This window comes from Vanessa tameamea, chromosome 27, assembly GCF_037043105.1.
Source record: "Vanessa tameamea isolate UH-Manoa-2023 chromosome 27, ilVanTame1 primary haplotype, whole genome shotgun sequence".
NCBI lineage: Eukaryota > Metazoa > Arthropoda > Insecta > Lepidoptera > Nymphalidae > Vanessa > Vanessa tameamea.
This window is the reverse complement of record NC_087335.1, coordinates 2,066,457-2,090,363: the sequence shown is the minus strand read 5'-3', so window position 1 is coordinate 2,090,363 and position 23,907 is coordinate 2,066,457. Positions and strand designations below refer to the sequence as shown.

Genomic DNA, 23,907 nt, shown 5'->3' with positions numbered 1-23,907 from the left:
TTAATTTTCTATATTGTCTTGGGTCTGGGTGTATGTGGTGCCGTCCTTACTTCTGATTTCCATAACACAAGTGCTTTAGCTACTTACATTGGGGTCAGAGTAATGTATGTGATGTTGTCCAATATTTATATATTTATATTTATCTTAAAATTTATAAATTAAACATACTTTGAAATTACTGTATAAAAAATTTCCTACCTTCCAGGTTATTCGTACGTAGCTCCAAGTATACTCTTTTCCGAGAATGTAATATCCGATCAGATATGGATGCAAGCTACTGGACAGAAACACGACAAACTAAAAGGATGGGTAGCGAAGGTTAGTATCGTTAAGTACCAACAATTGATTGTGTGTTGTATGTTGTGACTCAGGATAAGTTTAAGAAAATAATTACACCCTGAGGCACCCCTCGTACAGTTATCTTGTAGTTAGACTTATAAAGCCTTTCTGAAAATAGACAAACATTTATGTTTTAGAATACCAAATATTACTCGTTAACTTTAAAGCGACACTATTTTGGGAGATGTCCAATACATACATACATACAGTTTTAGTTTTATGAGTATGGGTTACATACATTATAAGATGTACTAATATTAACTTGAGGTTTTAAAATGTTAAAAAATGTTAATTTACGAGAACATTGAACAACATGAATTACAATTGATCTCAACTTTACAGGATTCGCCTTTTTTCCAAAAGTACGCTGTGGACCTGAGTACGCCCCTGCTTGGAGATGGATCGTACGCTGTGTGTAGAAAATGTATACACAGACAAACGGGCAAAGAATACGCTGTGAAGGTAAATACTAAATATTTTTGAATTTATAGCTTTCAGTAAATGAATAAAAATAACTGTTTTTTTTTAAACTTTATATTCGTGTCATTCTATTGTTGGTGCTTAGAAGGTCATTTTTTTTTATCAAATGATGATGAATGACTTTTTTCACAGATAATATCATCACAGAGAAAAGACGTCAAACAAGAAATCGAATTGCTCAAAGCGTGTCAAGGATGCCCTTACATTATAACCTTACATGAAGTTTTTCACGATTCGGTAAGAATTGTTTCATTAGGATCAGATCGGTAACTACTATTGGGTTTCCTCTAAAATTCTTAAATCGTTTTAAATTTTTGACTTAGTACTAGTGGTAGATAAATTAATCGTTCTAATAATTTGTGTAAATTTAGTGAGCATTTTTGCCCACATTTTACTTTTTTTAAATTTGTTCCTCTACGTTATGTTTTATGCTCTCATTCCTATTTAATGTACACACTTCACAACCAAACCACATAAATGTGTACACTCACCCGGCCGAGCCTAGCGCGAGCTTTGAGGCAACTAAAGCTCGAGCTAGGAGCGGGCCGTGACCTGGGCGCTGCGCAGGCGTTCACGTACATCGTGACGGAGCTGGCGCCGGGCGGCGAGCTGTCGGCGCTGCCGGGCGGCACGGGCGGCGCGGGCGCGGGCGGCGCGGGCGAGCGCGTGGCGCGGCGCGTGCTCGTGCAGCTCGCGCTCGCCGTGCGCCACATGCACGCGCGCCTCGTCGTGCACCGCGACCTCAAGCCCGAGGTGCGAGCCGCCTTTTGCATTTCCCGTCCGCTTTCGGATCGACCGAATACTCGTCGCCCGCCTTACTTGATAGATTGCTCGTCAAATGTTAGGCGTAAATGAGCCCTTGGTATCAAGTTTGCCTCATACCAAATTTCATAAAATTCAATTCTGCAGTTTGGCCGTCAAAAGCAACAGACGCACGGAGTTACCTTCGTATTTATAGTATCAGTATAGATTTTATTTCCTAAACTATTCACTATTGAGGTAGGATTCGATGGTATCGACCAAAAAAAAACAGTCGAACGACATGAAAATAGTTGTCTTAAAGAATTTTATTCTTTCACCAGAATATTCTTCTGAGCAGTACACGTTTAAACGAGGCGAAGGTGAAAGTGGTCGACTTCGGCTTCGCGCGACGGCTGCCCGACTGCGACGAACGGCAGCGGATGATGACGCCGTGTTTCAGGTATTTATCTTACTAGATGCGAACATTCCTTTAGCGTTCCTATTCTATACAAATATGTACAATAATACTGTTGTATTTAGATTTTTTAACAAAAAAAATAAATTCCTACGTTAAGTAGTCAATTCACACACACAATTCATGTATTAGTCTCATCATTTAAAAAAAAAAAAAGTAAATTACTATTAATAATATATATTTTAAAGTCGCATACGCATCGCTCGTAGATAAAGGTACTAAGCTGAAGACAATATAATTATACTACTAATAACTACTATATTACTAATCTGAAAACAAATAGTATTTTTTAAATCATGGTCTCCTGACTATGTTCGGTCATCGTGGCCTGTCTCGTGGAAGACGTATGAGACACACACACACATGAGGATGTGCACAATCCCAGCAAACCCTCTACTCCTTCACTCTTATCACCCGATGGGCCTGTAAATGCGATACGACCACTGAGAGTTTGGAATGTACTTTCGAATTAACAGAAAATCATAAAATTCTCAATAACTTGACCCGACTTGGCTCTCAATCCAATCCACCAGGATGGGCTATAGGTCCATGATAATGAATGCTTGTGTAACGGCCATGTGTTGCGCAGCCTGCCGTACGCGGCGCCCGAGGTGGTGTCGTGCGCGCGCGGCGGCGTGGCGGGCTACGGCGCCGGCTGCGACCTGTGGAGTCTGGGCGTCATATTCGTGAGTACTCCACCCATATGTAACTGTCATAAAAACAATTAAAAAAAAATACTCACTAAATAGGTGAAATTATTACTCTTGAAGGTGTAATATTTGCGCTTAGATATACTTTAGTAAAATCGCTTGTAATGTGTCTCAATGAGCTCGACAAACAATACAAATAAGAAGTCAGCAGAGAATTTCATATATTTCAAATAATTCCTTTCAGTACTGCCTGCTATGCGGCAAGGCTCCCTTCCAACCTATCTCGAAGAAGGAACCGGTCACGGCTTTCATGGATAGGATCAGAAGCGGTAGCTTTACTATGGAAGGTGAGGCATATACTCTAGAACTTTTATTTAACCCATACTTAATCTTACTCCGGCTCGAAGGACCACAACGTATGTCCATATATACAATTAAATTTATTTCAATAAAAAACTGCTATGAACTTTTAGTACAATGTGTCATTTTTCTTCTCTGTTTTATTTAAGGACGTAGTTGATATTTTTATTTCTTATTTTATTTATTTATAAAAATATACCACTCAGGTCCAGCGTGGGATAACATATCCGAAGATAGTAAGCGCCTCGTGTCGGGCTTGCTCGCAGTGGAGCCCGCCGATAGATTGACTGTCAACGAGCTGCTACAAGAGTTGGGAGTTAATTTCCAAGATGGAAACAACTTCAAACTACAGGTTCGATTCGTTTCAACTGTTTCAATTTGTTCAAAGTAAAAACAATATAAAAACAACGACAAATTTTAAACAAAATCCAAACATATCATAATTAATGTGAAAAAAATAGCTGCAACAGACGAATACACAAATAAGACGAGAGTTACTCTGAGAGATCCGTTTGCATCAGAAGACCGAAATGCTAAAATAAATTAATTTAAAAAATGTTTCAGGATATGACCAAAGCTGATCTCTACAAGCGGCGTAGTAAAAATAAACAAAGAAAATCCAGCACTTCCGAGCCGGGCACTTCTAGACAGACGGAAACGACTACGGACACTGAGGAATCTAAGGAGACGTCACTCTTGGAGACCATAAACAACCTTAAGAATAGAATGAACAAGAATTCCATAGAGAACGACGTGGAACTCATCAAGGCCAACACCCAAGACACGCCCGTCAACGAGGCAGACGAACCGAGCTTCGACATTAACGACGACATACCGTCTGTTAAACCAGTAGAAAAGACATACGGTAAATCTAGGTCTAAGCTAGACGAATATATTTATATAGAAAGTAGTCAAGGCTTAGAAGATACGGAAGTCGCCTTCCCAAAGACGAGTCGGAAGAAGAAAGAGTCACAATCACCGGTACCGCGGAAACGCAGAAAAATAGATACTCGATCCGCCAAAAAACAAAAGGTCAATGGAGATACTACAGATTTGAAAAATAAAACGCCAGAGAAACGTGGCAGAGGACGGCCCAAGAAGATTCCAGAAGCCGACGAGAAGAAATCTAGAACAACCAAAGAGTCTATCGAAAACGATAAAACTATCGTCACTAGAGCGACTCGTAAACGTAAGTACGAGGAAATCGAAAAGCCGGTTCTCAGAGAAAAGGGCCAAAACGGCCGGCAGTCGAGGAAGGCGAGTGCGGAAACTAAAACCGAAACGCGCAAGGTTGCCAAAGCAAAAAGAACCGTAGAGCCATTGCAATTAGAACTACAGGACACACAAAACGTGAGAATGACTCGTTCGAGGAGGAGACGCCTGGAAATAAGCCTCTCTCCCTCCGAAGTGAAGAGCGTTATACCGGCTTTTTCATTCGAATCCGACCGAAGAGTTAACTCGATCGAGAGCAATCGATCCAAAACTTCTAATGCCAAAGGAAAAAATAACCTTAAAGGGAAGAAGAATACGAGTAAAGCGAAAAAGCCTCCCGTTCGCACCACGAGAACTCGCGCTAATCGTAGGTGAAATAAAGTCGTTCCTACACAAGTAAGTCCGATTTAATTTTCCAAAAAAAAAAAATTAAATGTAACGCCATCCGTTATCAACTATAGACAATTTCATTATCCTTTATAGTCTGTTACGCCGTCTGGCAACTGAATATATTATCTAGTTTCGAAAATTCCAATATGGCGTTCAGCTATTTAACCTCGAAAAATTCCAAATAACGAGACAGATAGTGAAGCAGAAATTAATTTAAAAAAAAAGTTATCGACGCTTGCTCACGCATAGTTTAGTAAAAAAAAAAGATTATTTATTCAAAAGAGTAAGTTATATTTCCCTAGTTAGCTGCTCCAATCTAGTTCGAAATGAATTAACGGTAATCTGTTTTTTTTTTTATTTTTAATTCTTTTATTTAATGTTACTACTAATTTTTAAGTCACTCTTTTTCCCTATTATTACCATTAGAGTAATTCTTTGATGTTGGTTATTATGTATTTTGAATAGGTAATTAATAATTAATTAATAGGCAATTTCGATGTGTGGTTGAGCACTTCCTCCCTTAGCTGAAATTAATTTCTATTTCAATCCGGCAACGACTTTCTGATTAAGTTGGTTTTCTATGATTTATTAAATTCTAATTCGTTAGTTTGAGTCTAATGAACAATTAGAATTTAAGATTTGTCGTAATTTAATCTTATAATCCTATATTTTTGATCAGAAGGCATCAAGATGGTTTTTATAGATCTCTATCATTTAAAAAAAAAATTAGTTATGTGTGTGTATATTTGTTTGAACGTAGTTTAATAGGTTAAATTTGTAAATTATCATAAACGATGACATTTTTACATATACTTCCATTTAATTATCCAAATTATATAATTTTGTGTATGGTGAAAGTGCCAAAGCATGCTTAAATATGTTGAGTAAATTTGTATAAAAACGCACGCCTTTTTATGTATCTTGTAACACGATTATTTCTTCGACTGTACTTTCTCAATTTAGTTTTCCTTCATTGTTTTAAGCGCTTTTACCAAATAACAATTGATTTTGATTGTTTCGATGTATATAAATTTAGTGTTTAGTACAAAAAAAAAACGGTGGAAGAATTATTATTATTTATGGAAAATCTCAAAAAAAAAATACGCCACTGTAGATAGCTGAAGGCATATCATTGGTGTTTATAAAAATCATTTGCTAAATTTCTTTTTCAATGTAATTTCGTGTCTTCGACTTGTATGGGATAAAAGTGTGTTCATATATAAAAAAAAAATATGTCGTATATATTATATATATTTAAAATTTTATAAACACAGCGGATGATATGTCACAATATTTATATACCGTTACAAAGACTATAAAGCAATAACAATAATATTGATAAATTGATTCATTTATATGAGAAAATGCTTTATAAATTGTTACAACTGCATAAATATATGTAAAATTTATCATGCAATAATTCTGTTGTATTGCCAGTTTTATTGTTGGAACATTTGTATTATTAAACACATACGAGTTTAAACAAAATATTATCAAAAAAAATGTGAATTATACTCGTATTTATAGATTTAAAAAGCAAGCTGTGGTAATTCTTTCACTTTGATTGTATCGAAAACATAAAATAATTTTTTTATGAGTGAACTTGTATCAAAATTATTGTAATTTCATCTAACCATGTGTTGATTCAGACACATCGGTAAGACATTTTATTTAAATGTAAAATTATTATATTGTAAAAATTAATTATTTAAAAACACATAAATACGATAGTTTATTCGACACTAACTTAAATCTATAAGTATCAAGACTGTTCCAGTTTGATTACATCAGGTTTGACAGTTCATTAGTATTAAAAAATGTCTCAAGTTCAAAATAATACAAAAATATATATTTGCTAAAACTGAATCTTTGCAAAGTTAATCGTTGCGTACAATATTTTTATTTTCGTTGATATTTTCTTTTATGTAAGAATTTATTTAGACACTTTTACTATGCTTTCTTTAACAGTTTTCTTTAAAATGCGTAACATATTTATTTTTATTATAATATATAAATCACTTCATTATCACCACTTTCATAAAATCTTTCATTAAAAATCAGTATTTAATATTGGTCTGAAAAGTCTAGTAAAAAAACTAAACAATTACAAAAAATTCAGATTGTTATTAACTGTCAAAATGAAATTTATCATCAGGACTCAAATCGTTTGCATCGAAAAAGTGTGTTATCACAGCTTGTTTATAAGAACAGCATAATAAGGCAAGTCATTATAGACGCGAAGTGAATATTTGGTGGGAAATTAAAAATTTCCATTCGCTTGAGATAAATATTACGTCAGTACGTCGTAATGTATGTAAAAGTGCACTTAAATGGATTGAACCAAAAGATTATATAATTTTATAATAAAGTGATAGAAGTTATTATTGTAGTGTCGGCGTTAAACAAATTTTGTAACATGTTACACAAATGCCGGCCGAGATATTGGATTGTAATAAATATACCATTTTAACATTTGTCTATCGTTTTATTAAAATACCCGTGATGTTATCAAATCGAATATAAATTGATTGGACTAATCTGGTGTTTCAATTAATCAAGACTACGTTTGTTAAACACTGGTTGAATATTCAACAGACTTTATACAGAAAATACTCCTTAGGCGAACGGACAAATGGGTCACCTGTTGGTAAGTGGCTTGGGAGGTAAGATGTGATGTCCTTTGTGCCTGCAGATACAAGAAGGGAGTACGGAAGGGCCGGTCCGCTCCAGGCGTCTGGTTCTGGGGACTTTCAAACGCCTACATGTTTCCTTGATAAAATGCTAAACAAGACTTTAAAACTATGCTCAGTACCTAACTAAAAGTTGGTTGTAGATGGAAGGTCTAATACAAATATCCTGTAGACAAAAAGAGAATAAATAAATAAATACACCCTGAACAGGTAATTTTCAAATAAAATGACTACTACTGTTAATCTTTCTAATGTTTATCAGCCTTCCTTCCAAAACAGATTTTGCGCCTCACCGATGACTCAGACATGACGAATATCGGAGAGGAGCTCAGGTTTTTTTGGGTAGATTAAGACGAGTCTGATGTCTATACCGTTTGAGTTCCAGCGTCACTTATGTATGGTACTTCGTATTTAAACTCCATATTCTATGTATGTTTCTCTAAGTTCTTTTTTTCAGTCGGGTATTACAATAATATATTGCTCGACAATTATACTTATATTTCAAAAAATATCTATATACATATATTAAAGTTTTTTTTTTGACAATTTAGTTTAATTTTCACAACATATTAACACTTATCAAAATGAATAACATATGAAATTACAATCCAATATGTGAATACCTAATACCTTCTAGACTTCGCAAATGAAACTTATAGTTTTAGGAATATTACTAGATATTTAAATACGCGACGCGTGGATGACATACATTGTACATTAAGTAATTTAAGACAGTACGCACCCTCCACTCAGATCTACCGATGCCCTGAAGAAAGGCGGGACCTGACCAGATGCGGAGAACTAATCATTTTTACCTTAGGAAAGGCTGCACAGCAATGGATTGCAATTGGATAATGATGATGAAGTGGTCAAAACTTTATTTATCCAGTGCGAGGTCATGATGGCAAGCTAGTAGATTAATAAGTCGAACAGTTGCCTGTGTAATTTGTAAATGATATGAATTCAGTGATTTGCATCTACCCAAAGATTTATGATTAAGTAACGGATAAGAAAAAAAATTAAATAATTAATGTAATTTTAATCGATGGACTTTGAATAAAAACCGATATTACTAAACTATCGACAGCGATTTCAATAAAATATCAACTTATTGCATAAGTTTCTTCATGATAATACTTATGCAATAACTGTTTGTTTTAAATCAATTATAAATAAATGAAATTATAACATTATTTAAAAATAGATAATATTTATATGGTATGAAAATAATCTTTCGATAACACTATTTTTATTTAAACTAGTAATCGTTTTTAAATTTATTTACAAAAAGTACGTAGTTTGTAAAATCACGTATAAGCTACACAGGATAAAATGCTAACATGTTGTTCTATTTTAGATGAAATAGTTGTAATATTAAAATTAAGAAGTCAAGTATACCAATTAATTAATTCCAAATCGATTGTAAAAAAATAACTTACTCTTTCGGAATATTGGTACTGGCAACTTTATGATAGATCGTAAATGTGAGGAATTTTGACATTATTTATTCTGTGGTGTCAGACGTCAGACGGAGATGTCTAGTTTGTGTGTAAAAAATAATTAATTTGTCGACGTTTTTGTGTTACAATTATGTGAATAATGAGATGAAAGTGTAAATAAATGTTAGATTAGTGTACGCTAGTGATTATGGCGCATAGTGGTGGTGTTTTAAGCTCGGATATATCGCGTAGGAATCCTCAAGATGAATACGAGCTCATACAGAGGATCGGTTCGGGCACTTACGGAGATGTGTACAAGGTAGGGGACCTTTCTAAACTCTATTTTTTCTCATCATCAGGTTGTTTGTAACCAATTATTTCGGTTCGCGAATGATTCACCGTGCTTATGAGCGATTCGTAACGGTTCATGGATCGTCATTCGCATACGATATTTGGTGCTCGATGTGGTTTGTCGCTGCATTGAATTTTGTATGAAATTGGCATGAAGTATTTTATAGTGAGCATATTTTTAATAAACAGCACGCGATTGCTGCGGCCTTGAATGTAAAATGAGTTAATTAAAATGAATAAGTACACACCCATTTAACATTAATAATTCGAAATGGCTTTGTCTCGATTTTGTTTTTTTTTCTCGAATACGTATTGCATCGTTAATTACCTCTTATTGTCCTTGGAGGAGTGCTGTTGATAAGATACAAAATTTATTATTTGAAAGAAAAAACATTAACTATGTCTATCTCATTATGTTTTACTAATTAATTATTATCAAGTAAACACGCCCAAAAATAAAAATAAAAAATGCAACGAATTTTATTGAACTATGCCTTAGTTATTGTACGTTTATTATATTAAAAAAAAGCTCAAAACATAAAATAATTTACACATACATTTATACTAATAGTAAGTGTAGATGTTTGAATAGGAAATTGTGTAAAGATATCATATTTCATACAGCACACTGATATGAAATTAGGACAGGAATTACATAATAAGCAATTGAAATGCAAGCTAAACATATCACAAAATGTGTATGAATTACTCTGAATAAATTGTTGTTGAATAATTTGTTGATCATTTGCATCAATTCCAATTTTGAATAGAAAAAAAAAAAACAATATTTATACTCTTCACTTTACACCGTGTAACACATATTAAACATATAATTTTAAATATTGAGATATAGATGCAAGAAATTCAGTTCAAAATGTGATCCTATTTTTTGGTTGTGTTTTATTGGTAACCTTTATATCAATAATATTTACAAATAATCCAAGCATTGTGCTATCAAGGGTGACTGCCAAAATTACTGCCAGTGTAACAATCAATAATATACAATTAGTGTGATTTATTATAGTAAACAATAATTAAGATCAATAAATCTATTAAATAAATGTTACATTAACAATATTTGAACTAAACTACTTCACTGAGGATTAAATCAAACTATCAAATTAATTATTGTTGAATGACTTTTACTTAAAATTGTCTATTAATATATAAGTTTTATCTTTTTTTTGTTACTTTATATTGGTAGTTGTTACAGAATTGTTTTTTTTTTTTAAGTTTAAGAATTCAGTAGGTATTCATTTGTCAGATTCTGTTAGTCCATATGAATCACACTTTATTCATGTTAAAATAATAAATTGTATCTCAGAAAAATAGTTAATTCTTCTACATGACTTCCTACTGACACCATGATTACATTCATTATTAGACATTCTTAGTTTAAAAAGATATAATATTTAAATTTAAAGTACTCTTTTCTGTGATGTCTTTAACAGAAACTCATGCCACAGCCTGTAAATTGATTATAGAGCATAATCCTGCTCTCTTAAGGAAATGTATCCTCCTATTGTACGCTAATTCAATGTAGGTTTGTTATAAGCTTCAAAGTAACATATATGGCATAATTTAATTCCACGTTTTCTTCACTAAGTTTTCATTACTGTGCTTAAAGTGTGCTGTGAATTAATAACACAAATTAATGATATCACCAATGCTCCACTAATCTTCGGAACTAAGATGTTTGGTCCCTTGTCGCTGTAGTAAGAAGTAGTGTGTACGTATAATTTAAAATTTACACAAAAAACATTAATAACAATTTAATCATAATTCTACAAATTAAAATGAGTAATTAAATATATAAACTATAATATTTTCTCAGTAAAGCTATTACCAAATAACAGATCCTTAGTATAATCACAAATAGTAATAACAGTTCAAACAAAATTAGGCCATTGTTTTAAAATTCTATTGAGAAATGTTATGAAAATTATTGCATTTAATAATTGTTTTAATGCAATAAATGTAAGTTGTTTAATTATGTAATTTATATTACTATCAGAATAGTTACAATTAAATGTAATTTTGTTCAATATAACCACATTCTATTTAAAGTTTAAATATACTTAAGTCAATGACTCAGCGATGTGTTTGATATAACAGCTGTTTCTACATTCATTTGTGAATGTAACAATAAATTCATGTATATTTCTTACATTAAATTAATAATAACCAAGTGTTTATAACATATTATTTTGAAATTACTGTTATGTAATATATTATATTTGGTATACTATAAAATGCGCTTCTTTCAAAGCTTCCTTCCTATGGGCTTTCAACTGGATCACCAGTTTTTTGCAGATTGGAGCATTGGTGTACTCTGCCTTAAAATTCTTCAATTCTGGTGTTCCACAAGGCTGCATACTATCACCTATTATGTTTCTTCTGTTTATCAATGACTTGTTGAAAATTAGCAATATCCATTGCTATTCAGATGATAGTACCGTAGACACCTTATACACCGGCCGCGCTAATATTTCTCGGGATCATTTGACGAAAACCGGAACAAACTTGTGTCTAAAATCGAGTCAACAGAGTCTCGGAATGGGGCAGACGAAACCTAGTCCAATTTAACCCCAAAAAGACATAAGTTTGCTCGTTTAATGCTTTAAAGTCACTATTTGTTGTATCTCAATGCGGCAGCTATCTACCACAGCTAGTGCCCAAATACTCGTCGACGATGTTTCAAGTCTCGTCCAGTTCCGCGGCTAATTATAAGATAAAGCCAAATTGGCATAAAGAGCTTGGTGTGCTTAGCAAAGCAAGACCGTACTTCAGATATTATACTGGCACATCTGTATGTGTTAGTATTTTAGACACGTCCACATTCGATGGGACGACGATTCGATACGACCGAAGGGGATGGCATATCACCGGAGAGGCATCAAAGCAATCGCGCAACCCATAAAGCCATTGGTCATGCGTTTATTTCTTTTTTATATTTGTGCCATAGGTGGGCGGACTGGCAATCGGGCCACCTGGTAGTAAGTGGTCACCTCTGGCCGTAGACATTTGCGCCGTACGAAATTTTAGCCAACACTCACATCGCCAATGCGTTTTCAATCTTGGGTACTGAAAAGAAATGATTATAATTTCTTAGACTACTATTGTATATTGGTAATGACCACTTACCATGATATAGCCCATTTGCTCAACTGAATCCTTCCCATATATTATATTGAAAAACGTCACTGACGCTTATATCCATTATGACATGTGATTTAATTACAAAGTCAAGGATTTTTATTTATACGACTACGACACGATATTGTAATTTAATGTAATTGTTTGAAATAATGTAACTTTTGTGCACATTGTTATGTAAAAATTGTAATTTCTTAACTAATAAAAGGAGTTCCTGGTAGACCAGTAAACAGTTCTCTTTACAAAAGTCAACTATCTCACTGTTTTGCTCACAACATCTCTAATTTGGTGTTTAAGAGAACTTGAATTTGTATACGTAATGTTTATGCTATTGTTTTTTATATTTTTTAAATGTTACTGAATTATTTCGCCTTTTGCTCGCCTGAAATAGACTATGTATCTGTTTTGTAGAGCAATGTACATGATCTTACGAAATTATTCAAGAAAATGCAAAAAATGACTATATTATAAACAACTACTTATACTCTATTCCAACCACAAGAAGAGAATAGCCAAATAAACAACATCTGACAGCAAATTGACGCGATATCATTGGTCGAGAGCTTGATTAATCTATGATCATCGCTATGGATTTGCGAAAAAATGGCGCTTTGAACATCGACGAAAGTGTTAATTTTGGAAGTAAAATTAAAATGGTTACTTGCAATAGTGTTGTATTATAAATAAAGATATATTAATCACATACTCTTAATAGTGTACAACTTAGCATAGTTATTAGCAAATCGCATGAAATACGTAAATCTAAGTTTTGTTTATCTTTTTTCCTACTTCAATTGGAATGGGCCAATGTAGTCTATGTCTTTCCTAGGGATTCATATACTGATACTATTGATATACTGAAATGAAAGGAATTGAGAAAAACCGGTGGCTCTTCCGCTGGTTCTCGTTCGTGTTTTCTTTTCCGAACCGTTTAGTTTTTATTGTGTAGCGCTTCCGTATCGAATATAAAATATTAATTTACGGCTGAATGACTCGCACGAAAATATATAGTTATTACCTATGTATATCGGTACGGGTGCTGTTTATTAATAAAGAAAATTATATTATATAATTTTGGAGATTATATCCGACATACGAACAAACAAATTTTCACTCTTTATAATATTAGTATAGATGAGTACATAATCAGTCGCCGATTATGGGATTACGCGTCAGATAACTAGCTTGAAGTTGATCTCATCATCTGTTTTCAAGATAGATAAAAGTCGTCAGAAAGCATTAATTTTCGTTTTAACCATGGCGTCGTAATAATGATCTTTATTCTGGTATTGCAGCGTGCACGATAATCTGCCTCAGTTGTTTTCAACAGTTTTCAAATGATCTGCTCATGGGTGACCTGTCACTTGTTAGAGGCACTTGTGATTAGAATGCATAATACCAGGTTGAAAGAATTGAGACCGTGATGGGATCTCTTGTTCTGGAATATGTTTTATATGATATTTACCTCAGTTTCCAATTACGATAGGAAAGGTACCTAAAAGCAAATTTGCAACCTCGTCTAGTCTCACAAATAAACTATCTTGACTGAATACATGTCGAACACATGTTTCTATATTTCATATAGTACATAGTAGTACTTTTTAGGTATCGTAAAAAAATAAAGAACGTACTTACGTGTCACGATTAAGTATGTATGGTGTCTATTTTAATAGTGTGGGTTTACCTTAAAAAAAAAAAGTATGATTTTCATCATTGTTTGTGGTCAGAACCGAGACAACCGACCAATGCGTCACGTTTGAATCATCGTTGCGTTCATCTCAATGTAAATATCAAAGATCAGCGAGTTTGTTAGAAATGGTATGAAGTCGGTTCGATTGTGTGCAAGCGGTTATTATACAATAAGTGAATTCGTGGTTGATGGCATATCTACGGAATTAAATAATAATCTCCTGGATATTGAATACAAGTAAACGATCCCAAATTTTTGGATAAAAAGGAATCCCGCTGAGTTCCTTTCGCATGTTCCTCTCACATCAGTGTATTTTCTTTTCCGAACAGGTAGTAGTGTTTAACTTGAATATAGAAATATTGAATAAAGGAAATTGATTCGATTCGATTCACTCATGCCCGGATATTACTTTCAACAAACGTTTCGTCTTGCATACGGCTTGAAGAATTGTCTACGAGGCGTAATTGAAAAGGTACCAGTGTGTTGTCAATTACAGATCAGAAGGCTACAGATGATGGATATTAAGTTAAATGTACGAAATACAGATACTTTTTTATATATCAAATTGGTAGGCAGAGCAAAGGCGTCAACTGATGGCTTGCGGTCACTACCGCCCCAAATAGATAATAAGCTAAATATATTAACATCGTTAATCCGGCGTCCTTCTTGGAACATCTAATGTCTCACCCTTAACTAACGATAAACAGCAATACGAGGTCTATTGCTGTTTCGCGGTATGAATGACGATTTGCACAAAACCAAAACCATGTAAATTCTACTAATACTGATATTTCTTTTGGTTTGAAAATCACAGCATTACATTACATTAACAGCCTATAAATATCCCTCTGCTGGGCTAAAGCCTCCTCTCGCTTTGAGGAGAAGGTCTTGGAGCATATTCAGCTCCAATGCGGGTTGGTGGAATACACATGTGGCAGAATTTCGTTGAAATTAGACACATGCAGGTTTCCTCAGGATGTTTTCCTTCACCGCCGAGCACGAGATGAATTATAAACACAAATTAAGCACATGAAAATTCAGTGGTGCTTGTCTGGGTTTGAACCCGAAATCATCGGTTAAGATGCACGCGTTCTAACCACTGGGCCATCTCGGCTCGAAAACCACAGAATCCATAAAAATATTGTGTTTATTTTTTTGGTATATTAAAAGTTACAATATTATATTACTTGGCAGATCGTTATCATTTCCATCTGAAGTATTCCCTGTTCTGTTTGATAATTAGATACAATACACTCAGTACTTATATAAGATTTTAGCGTTTACGTTCGTTTTTTGGCTTCGAAATACTATGATCTAGATTCAGCATAACCAGGTCAACTGTGCTGTATTGTTTCAGTCGTTATTTTCGTTTTTGTGCTTATGTTATGGATTGCCTATATGTTTAAAGTTAAAAATATCTATAGCCTATTCCAATGACGAGAGGACAAATTGACAATATTTGACATCGAATTGACGCAATATCATTGATCGAGAACCGGAATTATCTATGGTATTTATTATGGTTTTGCGAAAAATTGGTGTCTTGAACGTTGACGAAGCTCTTATCGGAATTTTGAAAGTAAAATCAAAATCAAAATATACTTTATTCAAGTAGGCTTTTACAAGCACTTTTGAAACGTCATTTGACAAACTATTTAAAGTAAAGCTACCACCGGTTCGTAATGTATATTCTACCGAGAAGAACCGGCAAGAAACTCAGTAGTTACTCTTTTTCAACATCTATTATTAAATTAGACTATTTAGATATATATTTAAGTGAAATGGTGTTGTTTTATAAATAAAGATATATTAATCAAGAACTGTTAATAGGGTTTACTTTGAAGTTAGTAGGGTAGATGTAAATCTAAGGTTGTATATCTCTTACTCTTTTTTCAGTCGCAGTCCGTTGTTTAGAAATTGACGATATTTAAACTCCACTGCCTTGCATTGCACGTAATTGTGCGTCCGAATTCAATCCGTTCGTGTCATATTACGTTTTGTTAATGAGAGTAAGGGATAGAGTACACCTCTGTTTGTAAAAACACGTGCGTGAAAAACTCCTGCGCAGTTAGCTAGCATTGAAAATGTCGCGGTTGCCGAAAGTGGATCCCGAATTAGTGAATTGTTTGTATGATCACGGGTCTGTTTATTAATTTAAAAAAATAACACTATTTATTTAACACGATAAATTTAAAAATGTATTTATTTGATAAGATGAAATGCACCTACATGAAATCTAAATATACTTACTCTTCTTCTTTATACTTAGTTCTTCTAAGTACACGTACTCTACTCCTAGAAGCTCCTTTCGAATGGTTCCCAATGTGTATGTATATATAGTATTCTAAAAATTAAATTAAAATTAAAATATCAATAACTTTGTAGGTATATGAAATCTTATGAACGAAGTTATTTAAAAAGTATTAATCTACACTTGGTGATGGGCTTTGCGCAAGCGCGTCTAGGTACCAATCACTCATCAGATATTATAAACTATACTATACTTAGTGTTGTTGTGTTACGGTTTAAAGGGTGAGTGAGCCAGTGTAACTACAGACACAAGGGACATAACATCTTAGCTGCCAAGTTTGGTGGCGCATCGGTGTGATGTAGGGAATGGTTAATATTTCTTACAGCACCATTCAACTTACCATCAGGTATCATTGCCTATAAAAAAAAAACTTAATGTTGACTAAGCAATGTGTCATATTGAATAAAAAAGCAGTCAGCATTACTAGCGTTTCGGAATCCCGTCACGGCCGCGAACCTTGACCTTCGTTAAGACTCGACAATGCAACCGCTGCACTAAGACGGCTATTGACATTGGATTAGCTCCACTGGAGTGTTAATAAGTGGATTATTTCCTTTTGTAAGCAAATAATTAATTATCGATTATTCTATGTCGTTATTTTTAACTACGATGGTATTCTGTATGTTTAACATGAGTTTTGTACTTGTACGGTATTGCTTTGAATGAACAGATTGTTAGTTATCTGTACTAATATTATAAGTGCGCAAAAAACTCTGCCTTTATGTCTGTTGCTCTTTAACGGTGAAGTTACTGAACTGAATTTCATGATATTTCACCAAAACGCGAGCGAATTTCCCTCAAAGAAGTACCTCGGTAGTTGCTTTACGATTAATTGAACGAATTAATTTATTTTTATTTCCCTATGGAGTACAAACAAATGTAAGTCTTAAGTTCGGTACATTATCATTTATTGGAGGAGAACGGCGCCTAAATAATGTAGATCCTGTCCATTAGGTCACCACTCAACCCTCAATTGATACAATATTAATAGTATCACCTTATAAATGTTTGATATTTAAATAATTAAATTCTTTTAAAATGTATCTACTCGTAACGATTTACTTGGTAAAGTAGGTATCAGGCGCGTTCTGACAACATTTTGATGATGAGGTTGCGCTCTGAACCTCCATTAGGTGTCAAGTCGATCAAAATGAACTTGGTACCTTATCTCGTTTTACAATGTTTATTTCATTACAAATAGTACATTTCACGAGAAGCGGACATACAAAAACATTTTTCATGTTTTAGATTTTGGTCCTGTTTGACCTCTACTAGTCAGAAACACTAATACAAATTATTTTAATCGTGGCATATCTGATTAACAAGATATGAGTGTTTGATGATTTGACTAACCCTGACGAATGCTCGTACGGAGGAAAACGTACTCGTACGTAAAAAAAAAAAACAGCATTTAATATTATATTTCCTTAAATTAAGTTCTTAATAAAATAATACAAAAAAATTCATTATTTCATACCCAACAAACTTTCCATATTTTTATTAATCCAACAATTATATAATATATAGATTTAAATATAGACTTAAGTATAGATAATAGACCCCAACAGTTATTTATTAGACACACAAGACTAACCTATGAGTTGTGACTGATAAAATGTTTATTTATTTAAATTTGTTTTTTTTTTAGAACATTAGTAAGAATGAGGTAAAGAAAGTGTATTATCACGACAAACGGTTACCGAATAAAATTAAAATTTTACTAAAAAGAAATCATTTATATAAGTAAAAAAGTATTTGTTAATAATGATTGTAGGTATTTATAATTTATTTCTACAAATATTACTAAATCAAATACAAGAACATTATTAACAGCTAAAAAAAGTTAGACAAAATCAATTACATTAATTAATAAAAACGATTAATAATTAACTTTCATCTGAAGATCAGTCAACGTTTATACAAGTGTATGTAACACGTCGAGACAAGTGCAGGTTCGACGACCGTCTGAGGTAGCGTGCTGGATTCTCCGAGCGTTGAAATTACACTCGTTTGATTTACAGTCGTTTTCATAACTTCGCACACGTTCACTTTTATAATATCATATAGTTTAGTGTTTTAACACTAGTTTGGGTGCTAATGGTCTATTGGCTGATTTATAAGGCTGTAGACCTCGAGGTTTTGAGTTTAAATTCTGGAAAATTGGAAGATGGCAGTGTTGATACTGTCGGGCCTAGGATAGCACGGTCTCTCTCTGGTGGTCTCGGCAGTTTAATATTTATGCTAAAGTATCCAATGCATGGAGTCGTAGTGCCAAAGTATCTGATGAAGGACATACCGTGACTTCTGAAAAAAGTTGAGTTAATATTGAATTCTGATATTAGGTACTTACATAAGTAAGGAAATTTTTATGACAAAAGTAATATCACTTTTAAGTTGTTACACTCAAATAGTGATGTATTCAATTTTTAAATTCAATCAGCACTTTCGTTTAGTCTAGATTTATGTGCAAATTCTTAATGATTTAATTTAGTCATAAAATTCGCAAGTGTCTTATACTCATTCCGTGACCGTACGATATCGGTATAATTATCACTGCATCGTAATCTAATATCATTCGAAATAGTTCCCCATCACTGTCATTATTGCTATAATACTCCATGAATGATAGAAATTACACAGACTTCATTTACGAAAAACCAAAGTTATCGGTCGATTTTGACAGATAAGCGGATGACGTCACTAGAGATAGCTTCGTCTATCCGAGAGTAACTTGTAACTTTGTTTGAAATACTAGTAAGCACGATTTGTATGAGCGTTCCGATCTCTAGTAAGCTATCCGTCCTCCCGATGAGAGATGGCTAGTTTCGTTTGGTTTGGTTATCTTTAGTTACCGAAACTAGGAGTAGATAAGTTACTGAATGTATGTCGTAATAGAGATTGCGCCAGTGTTTTCGCACATACTGATATCCTGTCCAGTGTTGACTCGTTTCCGTTGAGATTGGCCAGTCGGTAATTAATCTTACTCGAAGGTTATAGGTTCATACACGGCCACGCATCAATGAGTATAACGTGAGGAAACCTCTACGACCGGCGGTGTAGCCGAACAGCTCAGCAATGAGTCATTGCCAAGCGGTTACTTTATTGTAAATAATCGGCGTTTTATCGACAGTTTACTGCATAGTAATATAAGTATCTCTCCCCCCGCCCCATTCAGCTCAACAACCATGATAATATGGCTGCTCGCACGCCTCACGATCATCTTTTATGCATCAAATATCTTTTAATACCTCCACAAGTACTGGTCCAAGTTACGAAGATGTTATATTGGTTTTTATGGCATATATTTATGACTTACTTAACTTTACTATGTTTTACTTAGTGACATCTGGGTAGGTACCACCCACTATGTTCCGGTACAGGCACATAACATTTTTTTTTTTATATTTATTTATTTTTTTTAGGGAAATATTCAGCATAGTATAATATATACAATTAATACCAAATTTAATTCTAACATATGCCAACAAAGTTTCCACTGTTGCATTAAAACATGGAGTGAACTAAAAGACAAGTAATAAAAGTAACATATTATCAATGTTTATGAAATAAGGTTATCCAACATGAATTCTAAAATTAACAAAATTAACAAACAAAAAAATATAATAAAATAACAAAAGAAACAAAACAACAAGCTCCAAATAATATTAATAATAAATAGTGTTTTTTAAGACTCGTAAGAACTTAAACAGATTTACGTTAAACATATCTACATTACTATAATATTTATTATAAGTAGCACATGCTCTTACCAAAAACGACTTTTGGAATAGTTAGTTTTACATATCGGTACATAAAAGGTCTGTTTTGTACGGGCAGATGCGTGTGGACACTGGATATTAATGTTGTTAACTAAGTACATTGAGTCGATATAGTTATTTATAATTTTATAAAGAAAAACCTAATCTTTGCATTCCCTGGGTTTCTCAAGCGACAAAATATTAAGTTTATTAACGGAATTGGACCCAAATTTGCGCGTTAATCTTCTAATAAATTTATTCTGTACATTTTCGATAGCCATAATATACTTTGAATATTGTGGATTCCAAATTTGTGTCTTCAAAAGTGAAGCAAATTCCAAACTGGACCTTACATACGCGTTTTACAAGGTATATGTACTTATATTTCTAAAATCACTTCCGTGGCGAAATATGAAACCCAACATGCTGTAAGCTTTTGCAATAATTTTATTCACATGCCTGTCAATCAGTAAAGTTGAATCCAGAAGCACTCCCAGGTTCCTAATCTCGGTTACCCTCCTAATTGGTTATTTAAAGTTAAATCTGATAAGAATTCAAAAAACGTAGCTTCAGACTCGCACTGTTGTTGATTTTGAGTCAAATAACAACAGAAAAGCCATATTTTGTGCTTTCTTGAACCCTGTCCGACTGCTATACTAACAAATTTTACATCAGCACCTGGAAGAGACAAAGGCATCCTCGAGTATAGCATGTCAACACAGTGGCTACGACGTACCGCAATAAGTGTACCACCACCTTTACTAATCCCTAGAAATGCATAGTCACGATCATTTCGGTACACGTTATAGCGTGAATCGAAGAGTTCTTCATCAAATATATTAGGAAGTAACCAGGTCTCACTTAAACAAATTACGTCATAATTGGAATTTAACAAATTAGAATAGAACTGCACAGTTTTGGTGCGCAAGCCTCTGACGTTTTGATAATAAATATTTAAGTACTTAGTGATATATATTTTATATTATAGTTATTGTGTGTAGTAATATTAAATAAATCAATATTTTTAATGTACTTAGACACCAAATAAGAAATAAAACATACCTGGAAGTCCCTAAAACCATACCTTATTAGGATAAACTTCTTTAAAAATATAATTAAAATAATAACAATAGAAAGTAAAAATATGAAAAAGTAAATAAACTTTTTAAAAAACTCAACAAAGTAACATGATTTAATATGATAAACTAAAAAATTAATAACGCTTATAAAATTTTGTTTAAAGAACCTTTGGAAGTAATGTGAATAACTGGTGAGTTGTTGGTCTTGCGAACCATAACAGTGCAATTTCGAACCCAACAGAATTGGTAACATTTCTCTTTGCATTTACGTCGTGCTTCATTCAGAAGAGCCTCGTTGTAAGTGGAGAGGTGGTCATTTATATATATAGGATTATTACTACTTGAAAATCCAATGTCACTCGCCTTCAAATTCTTTAATTTTCTTAGCGATGAAAGAAAATCATCCTTTTTGTAACGTGCTTGCATTTTAAGAATAATAGGTAGCGATTTATTATTGGACGAATTACTCCTTACCGCAACCCTTGTTACAAAATCGACATCCGTACCAAAGTTTATGGAGTAACCGCTTTTTTCAGCAAGGGTCTTGATAATATGAACTAAGTTTTCTCCCTTTTCTTGTGGAATCCCATTAATTTGAATATTGGAGCGTCGCACCCACTGTTCATTTTAATTACTACTCTCTGATAATTCCTTAAACTTAAGTTTCAACTCTTCGAGTTCTGTTCCAAAATTGTTTATTTTGGTAACCTCCTTATCGAGATCATTTTTTTGATCAACAATAGAAGTGATGGAAGACTCGATCGAATTAATTTTCGTAGACAAAAAAGTAACCGATTCTGAAAGCTTTTTAAATTCTTCGGTAATAAAAGACTTGAATGACTCCATTGTGGAATGCAAACTATTGAAACGGTCATCAAAGTGAGCAATCAACGATTTTACACCTATGATTTGGGCTTGATTATTATTTACTTTCTCTGACCATTGTATTTAATTTTGGACTTATAGTATTGTTTTTCTTAGATATTTTACGAGCTCGACATTTCCATTTCGCTTTATTCATAGGCAGAATATTTTTGAACTCACTTTCAACACATGAGTAATGGGACATACTTTGACAAGCTGTGCATTTAATTGTTCCTTCAGGTCTTTAAATTTCGGAGCAATGCTTACAATCCATTTTGTTTATATATTGATCACAATAATGTCGGTAGATGAAGCTTAGAGGAACTAACTTTACTTAACACCGATAAAATTTAATTGCAGTCAAGTAAGCGTCCGAAAGGTCGTAAACGCCGTGGATTATGCGTCGCTTACGCGTTCACTTCCATCACTGCACATTTTTAGAATAAATTTGAAATTTGGTGTTTTTTTTTCAATAAATTCAAATATAGATTTAATTTAGCCATATACTTATTGACATTAACACAATCTTTAAATATTTTTCGAAGTTCAAACCAGATTATCGACTTATATGTTTTATAGATTAATTATTTGCTTAACGATTAACAGCAGCTGTATACTGTTGTCGATTTGCGATTATGTAACATCTCAGTTTACTACTTAGATGTTGATTATCTAAGAAATTGTTGAAAATTTCTGCTTCGTCAATGTCTACGGGCAGAAGTGACAACTTGCCATCAGGTGACCACTTACCATAATTTAATCGTTTATCCACTGATCACTTAAAAAAATGTTTACAAAAAACATGAATATACACGCGTGTCACATTCAATAGTCTAAATTTATAGCTAGTGAAACTCCGAAGCGCAGGTTTTTGTATATTTAACTGAACCTGCGGCATTAACCGCGCGAAATTTTAACCCTATTTTACCACCTCGAGGGTTGAATTAAAAAAGTAACCTATGTTCTTTCCTGGGACTCAAACTATCAATACAACTTTTTTCATCTAAATCGGTTCAGCGTGAAGAGCTAACAGACAGAGATACTTTAGCATTCGTAATGTTAATATTGATTCTGGTACATGTTTAAGTCTGGTGCATGTGTATTGGTGTAATACTTTTGCAATTTATTCAAATTTATTTACATTTTACAAGGAATACATAACAAATTTTTTTCTTAAATTTAAATTAAAAAATATATATATGTTAATGATTGTTATTATTATAAATTAACGTTCAGTTAAGTAAAAAAAATGGTTATATTTTAATTAACGCCAAGCGAAGCGGGATTTACATAAACCGCTTTCTGAATTAAATTTATCCCAGTCTGTCTAAATACTGTACGCCCATTGGTCGTCTGTTGCGTCATCGTCTGCCATCGGCCAATGACCATTCAAGTTGAAGAAAAAAAAAATCATTAATTCGACTTTGATTAACATTTTAGAAATTAGGGGTAAATAAATAAAAATGTTTTCTATACATTTTTTATATCAAGCCAAGCTCGGATATGAAATGTTTGTGTATCTGTTATCGTTTTGATAACGCGTTACACAACAGCGTTATACAATCAAAAGTATATTCTCCAAACCTGTTAATATGATGAGCTATGTTTAGTTAAATTAACAACGTATAAACAAACTAGCTGGCGCCCGCAGTTTCGCTCGCGTTTAATGGGTCGATCAGCCGTTAGGTATAAAAAGTTTCCTTTTCCTTTCCTTGGAGTTCAAGATAGCTTGATACCAAATTCCATTAATTTCGGTTTAGTGGTCTGGTCGTAAAAGATCAACGGACAGATGGACAGACGGACAGAGACCGAGTTTCGACTTTCACTTTTATAATAATAGGATTGAGTATATATATGTATATATTATAAAACAGAGAATCAAACATATATTAGTGTTTTTTGTGTCGAATTTGAGATGAAAA

At 33.3% G+C, this 23,907-nt stretch overlaps 2 protein-coding genes across 6 annotated transcripts in view; both read left to right on the top strand.

Moving 5' to 3' along the window:
* The window catches only part of LOC113392058 (ribosomal protein S6 kinase alpha-5-like), a 112,027-nt gene extending 107,336 nt beyond the window's left edge, over positions 1-4,691 (top strand). For both annotated transcript variants that reach the window (XM_026628290.2, XM_026628292.2), the window contains exons 10-18: positions 206-318; positions 682-801; positions 952-1,056; positions 1,387-1,572; positions 1,902-2,020; positions 2,625-2,721; positions 2,930-3,032; positions 3,252-3,397; positions 3,610-4,691. In XM_026628290.2, coding sequence (XP_026484075.2) covers positions 206-318; positions 682-801; positions 952-1,056; positions 1,387-1,572; positions 1,902-2,020; positions 2,625-2,721; positions 2,930-3,032; positions 3,252-3,397; positions 3,610-4,632 — 2,012 coding nt within the window. In that variant the 3' untranslated portion in view covers positions 4,633-4,691. The remainder of the gene's footprint in view (positions 1-205; positions 319-681; positions 802-951; positions 1,057-1,386; positions 1,573-1,901; positions 2,021-2,624; positions 2,722-2,929; positions 3,033-3,251; positions 3,398-3,609) is intronic.
* A 4,145-nt stretch (positions 4,692-8,836) lies between these two features.
* The window catches only part of Hppy (happyhour), a 44,136-nt gene continuing 29,065 nt past the window's right edge, over positions 8,837-23,907 (top strand). For all 4 annotated transcript variants that reach the window (XM_026628296.2, XM_026628295.2, XM_026628294.2 and 1 more), the window contains exon 1: positions 8,837-9,095. In XM_026628296.2, the coding sequence (XP_026484081.1) occupies positions 8,985-9,095 (111 nt within the window). In that variant the 5' untranslated portion in view covers positions 8,837-8,984. The remainder of the gene's footprint in view (positions 9,096-23,907) is intronic.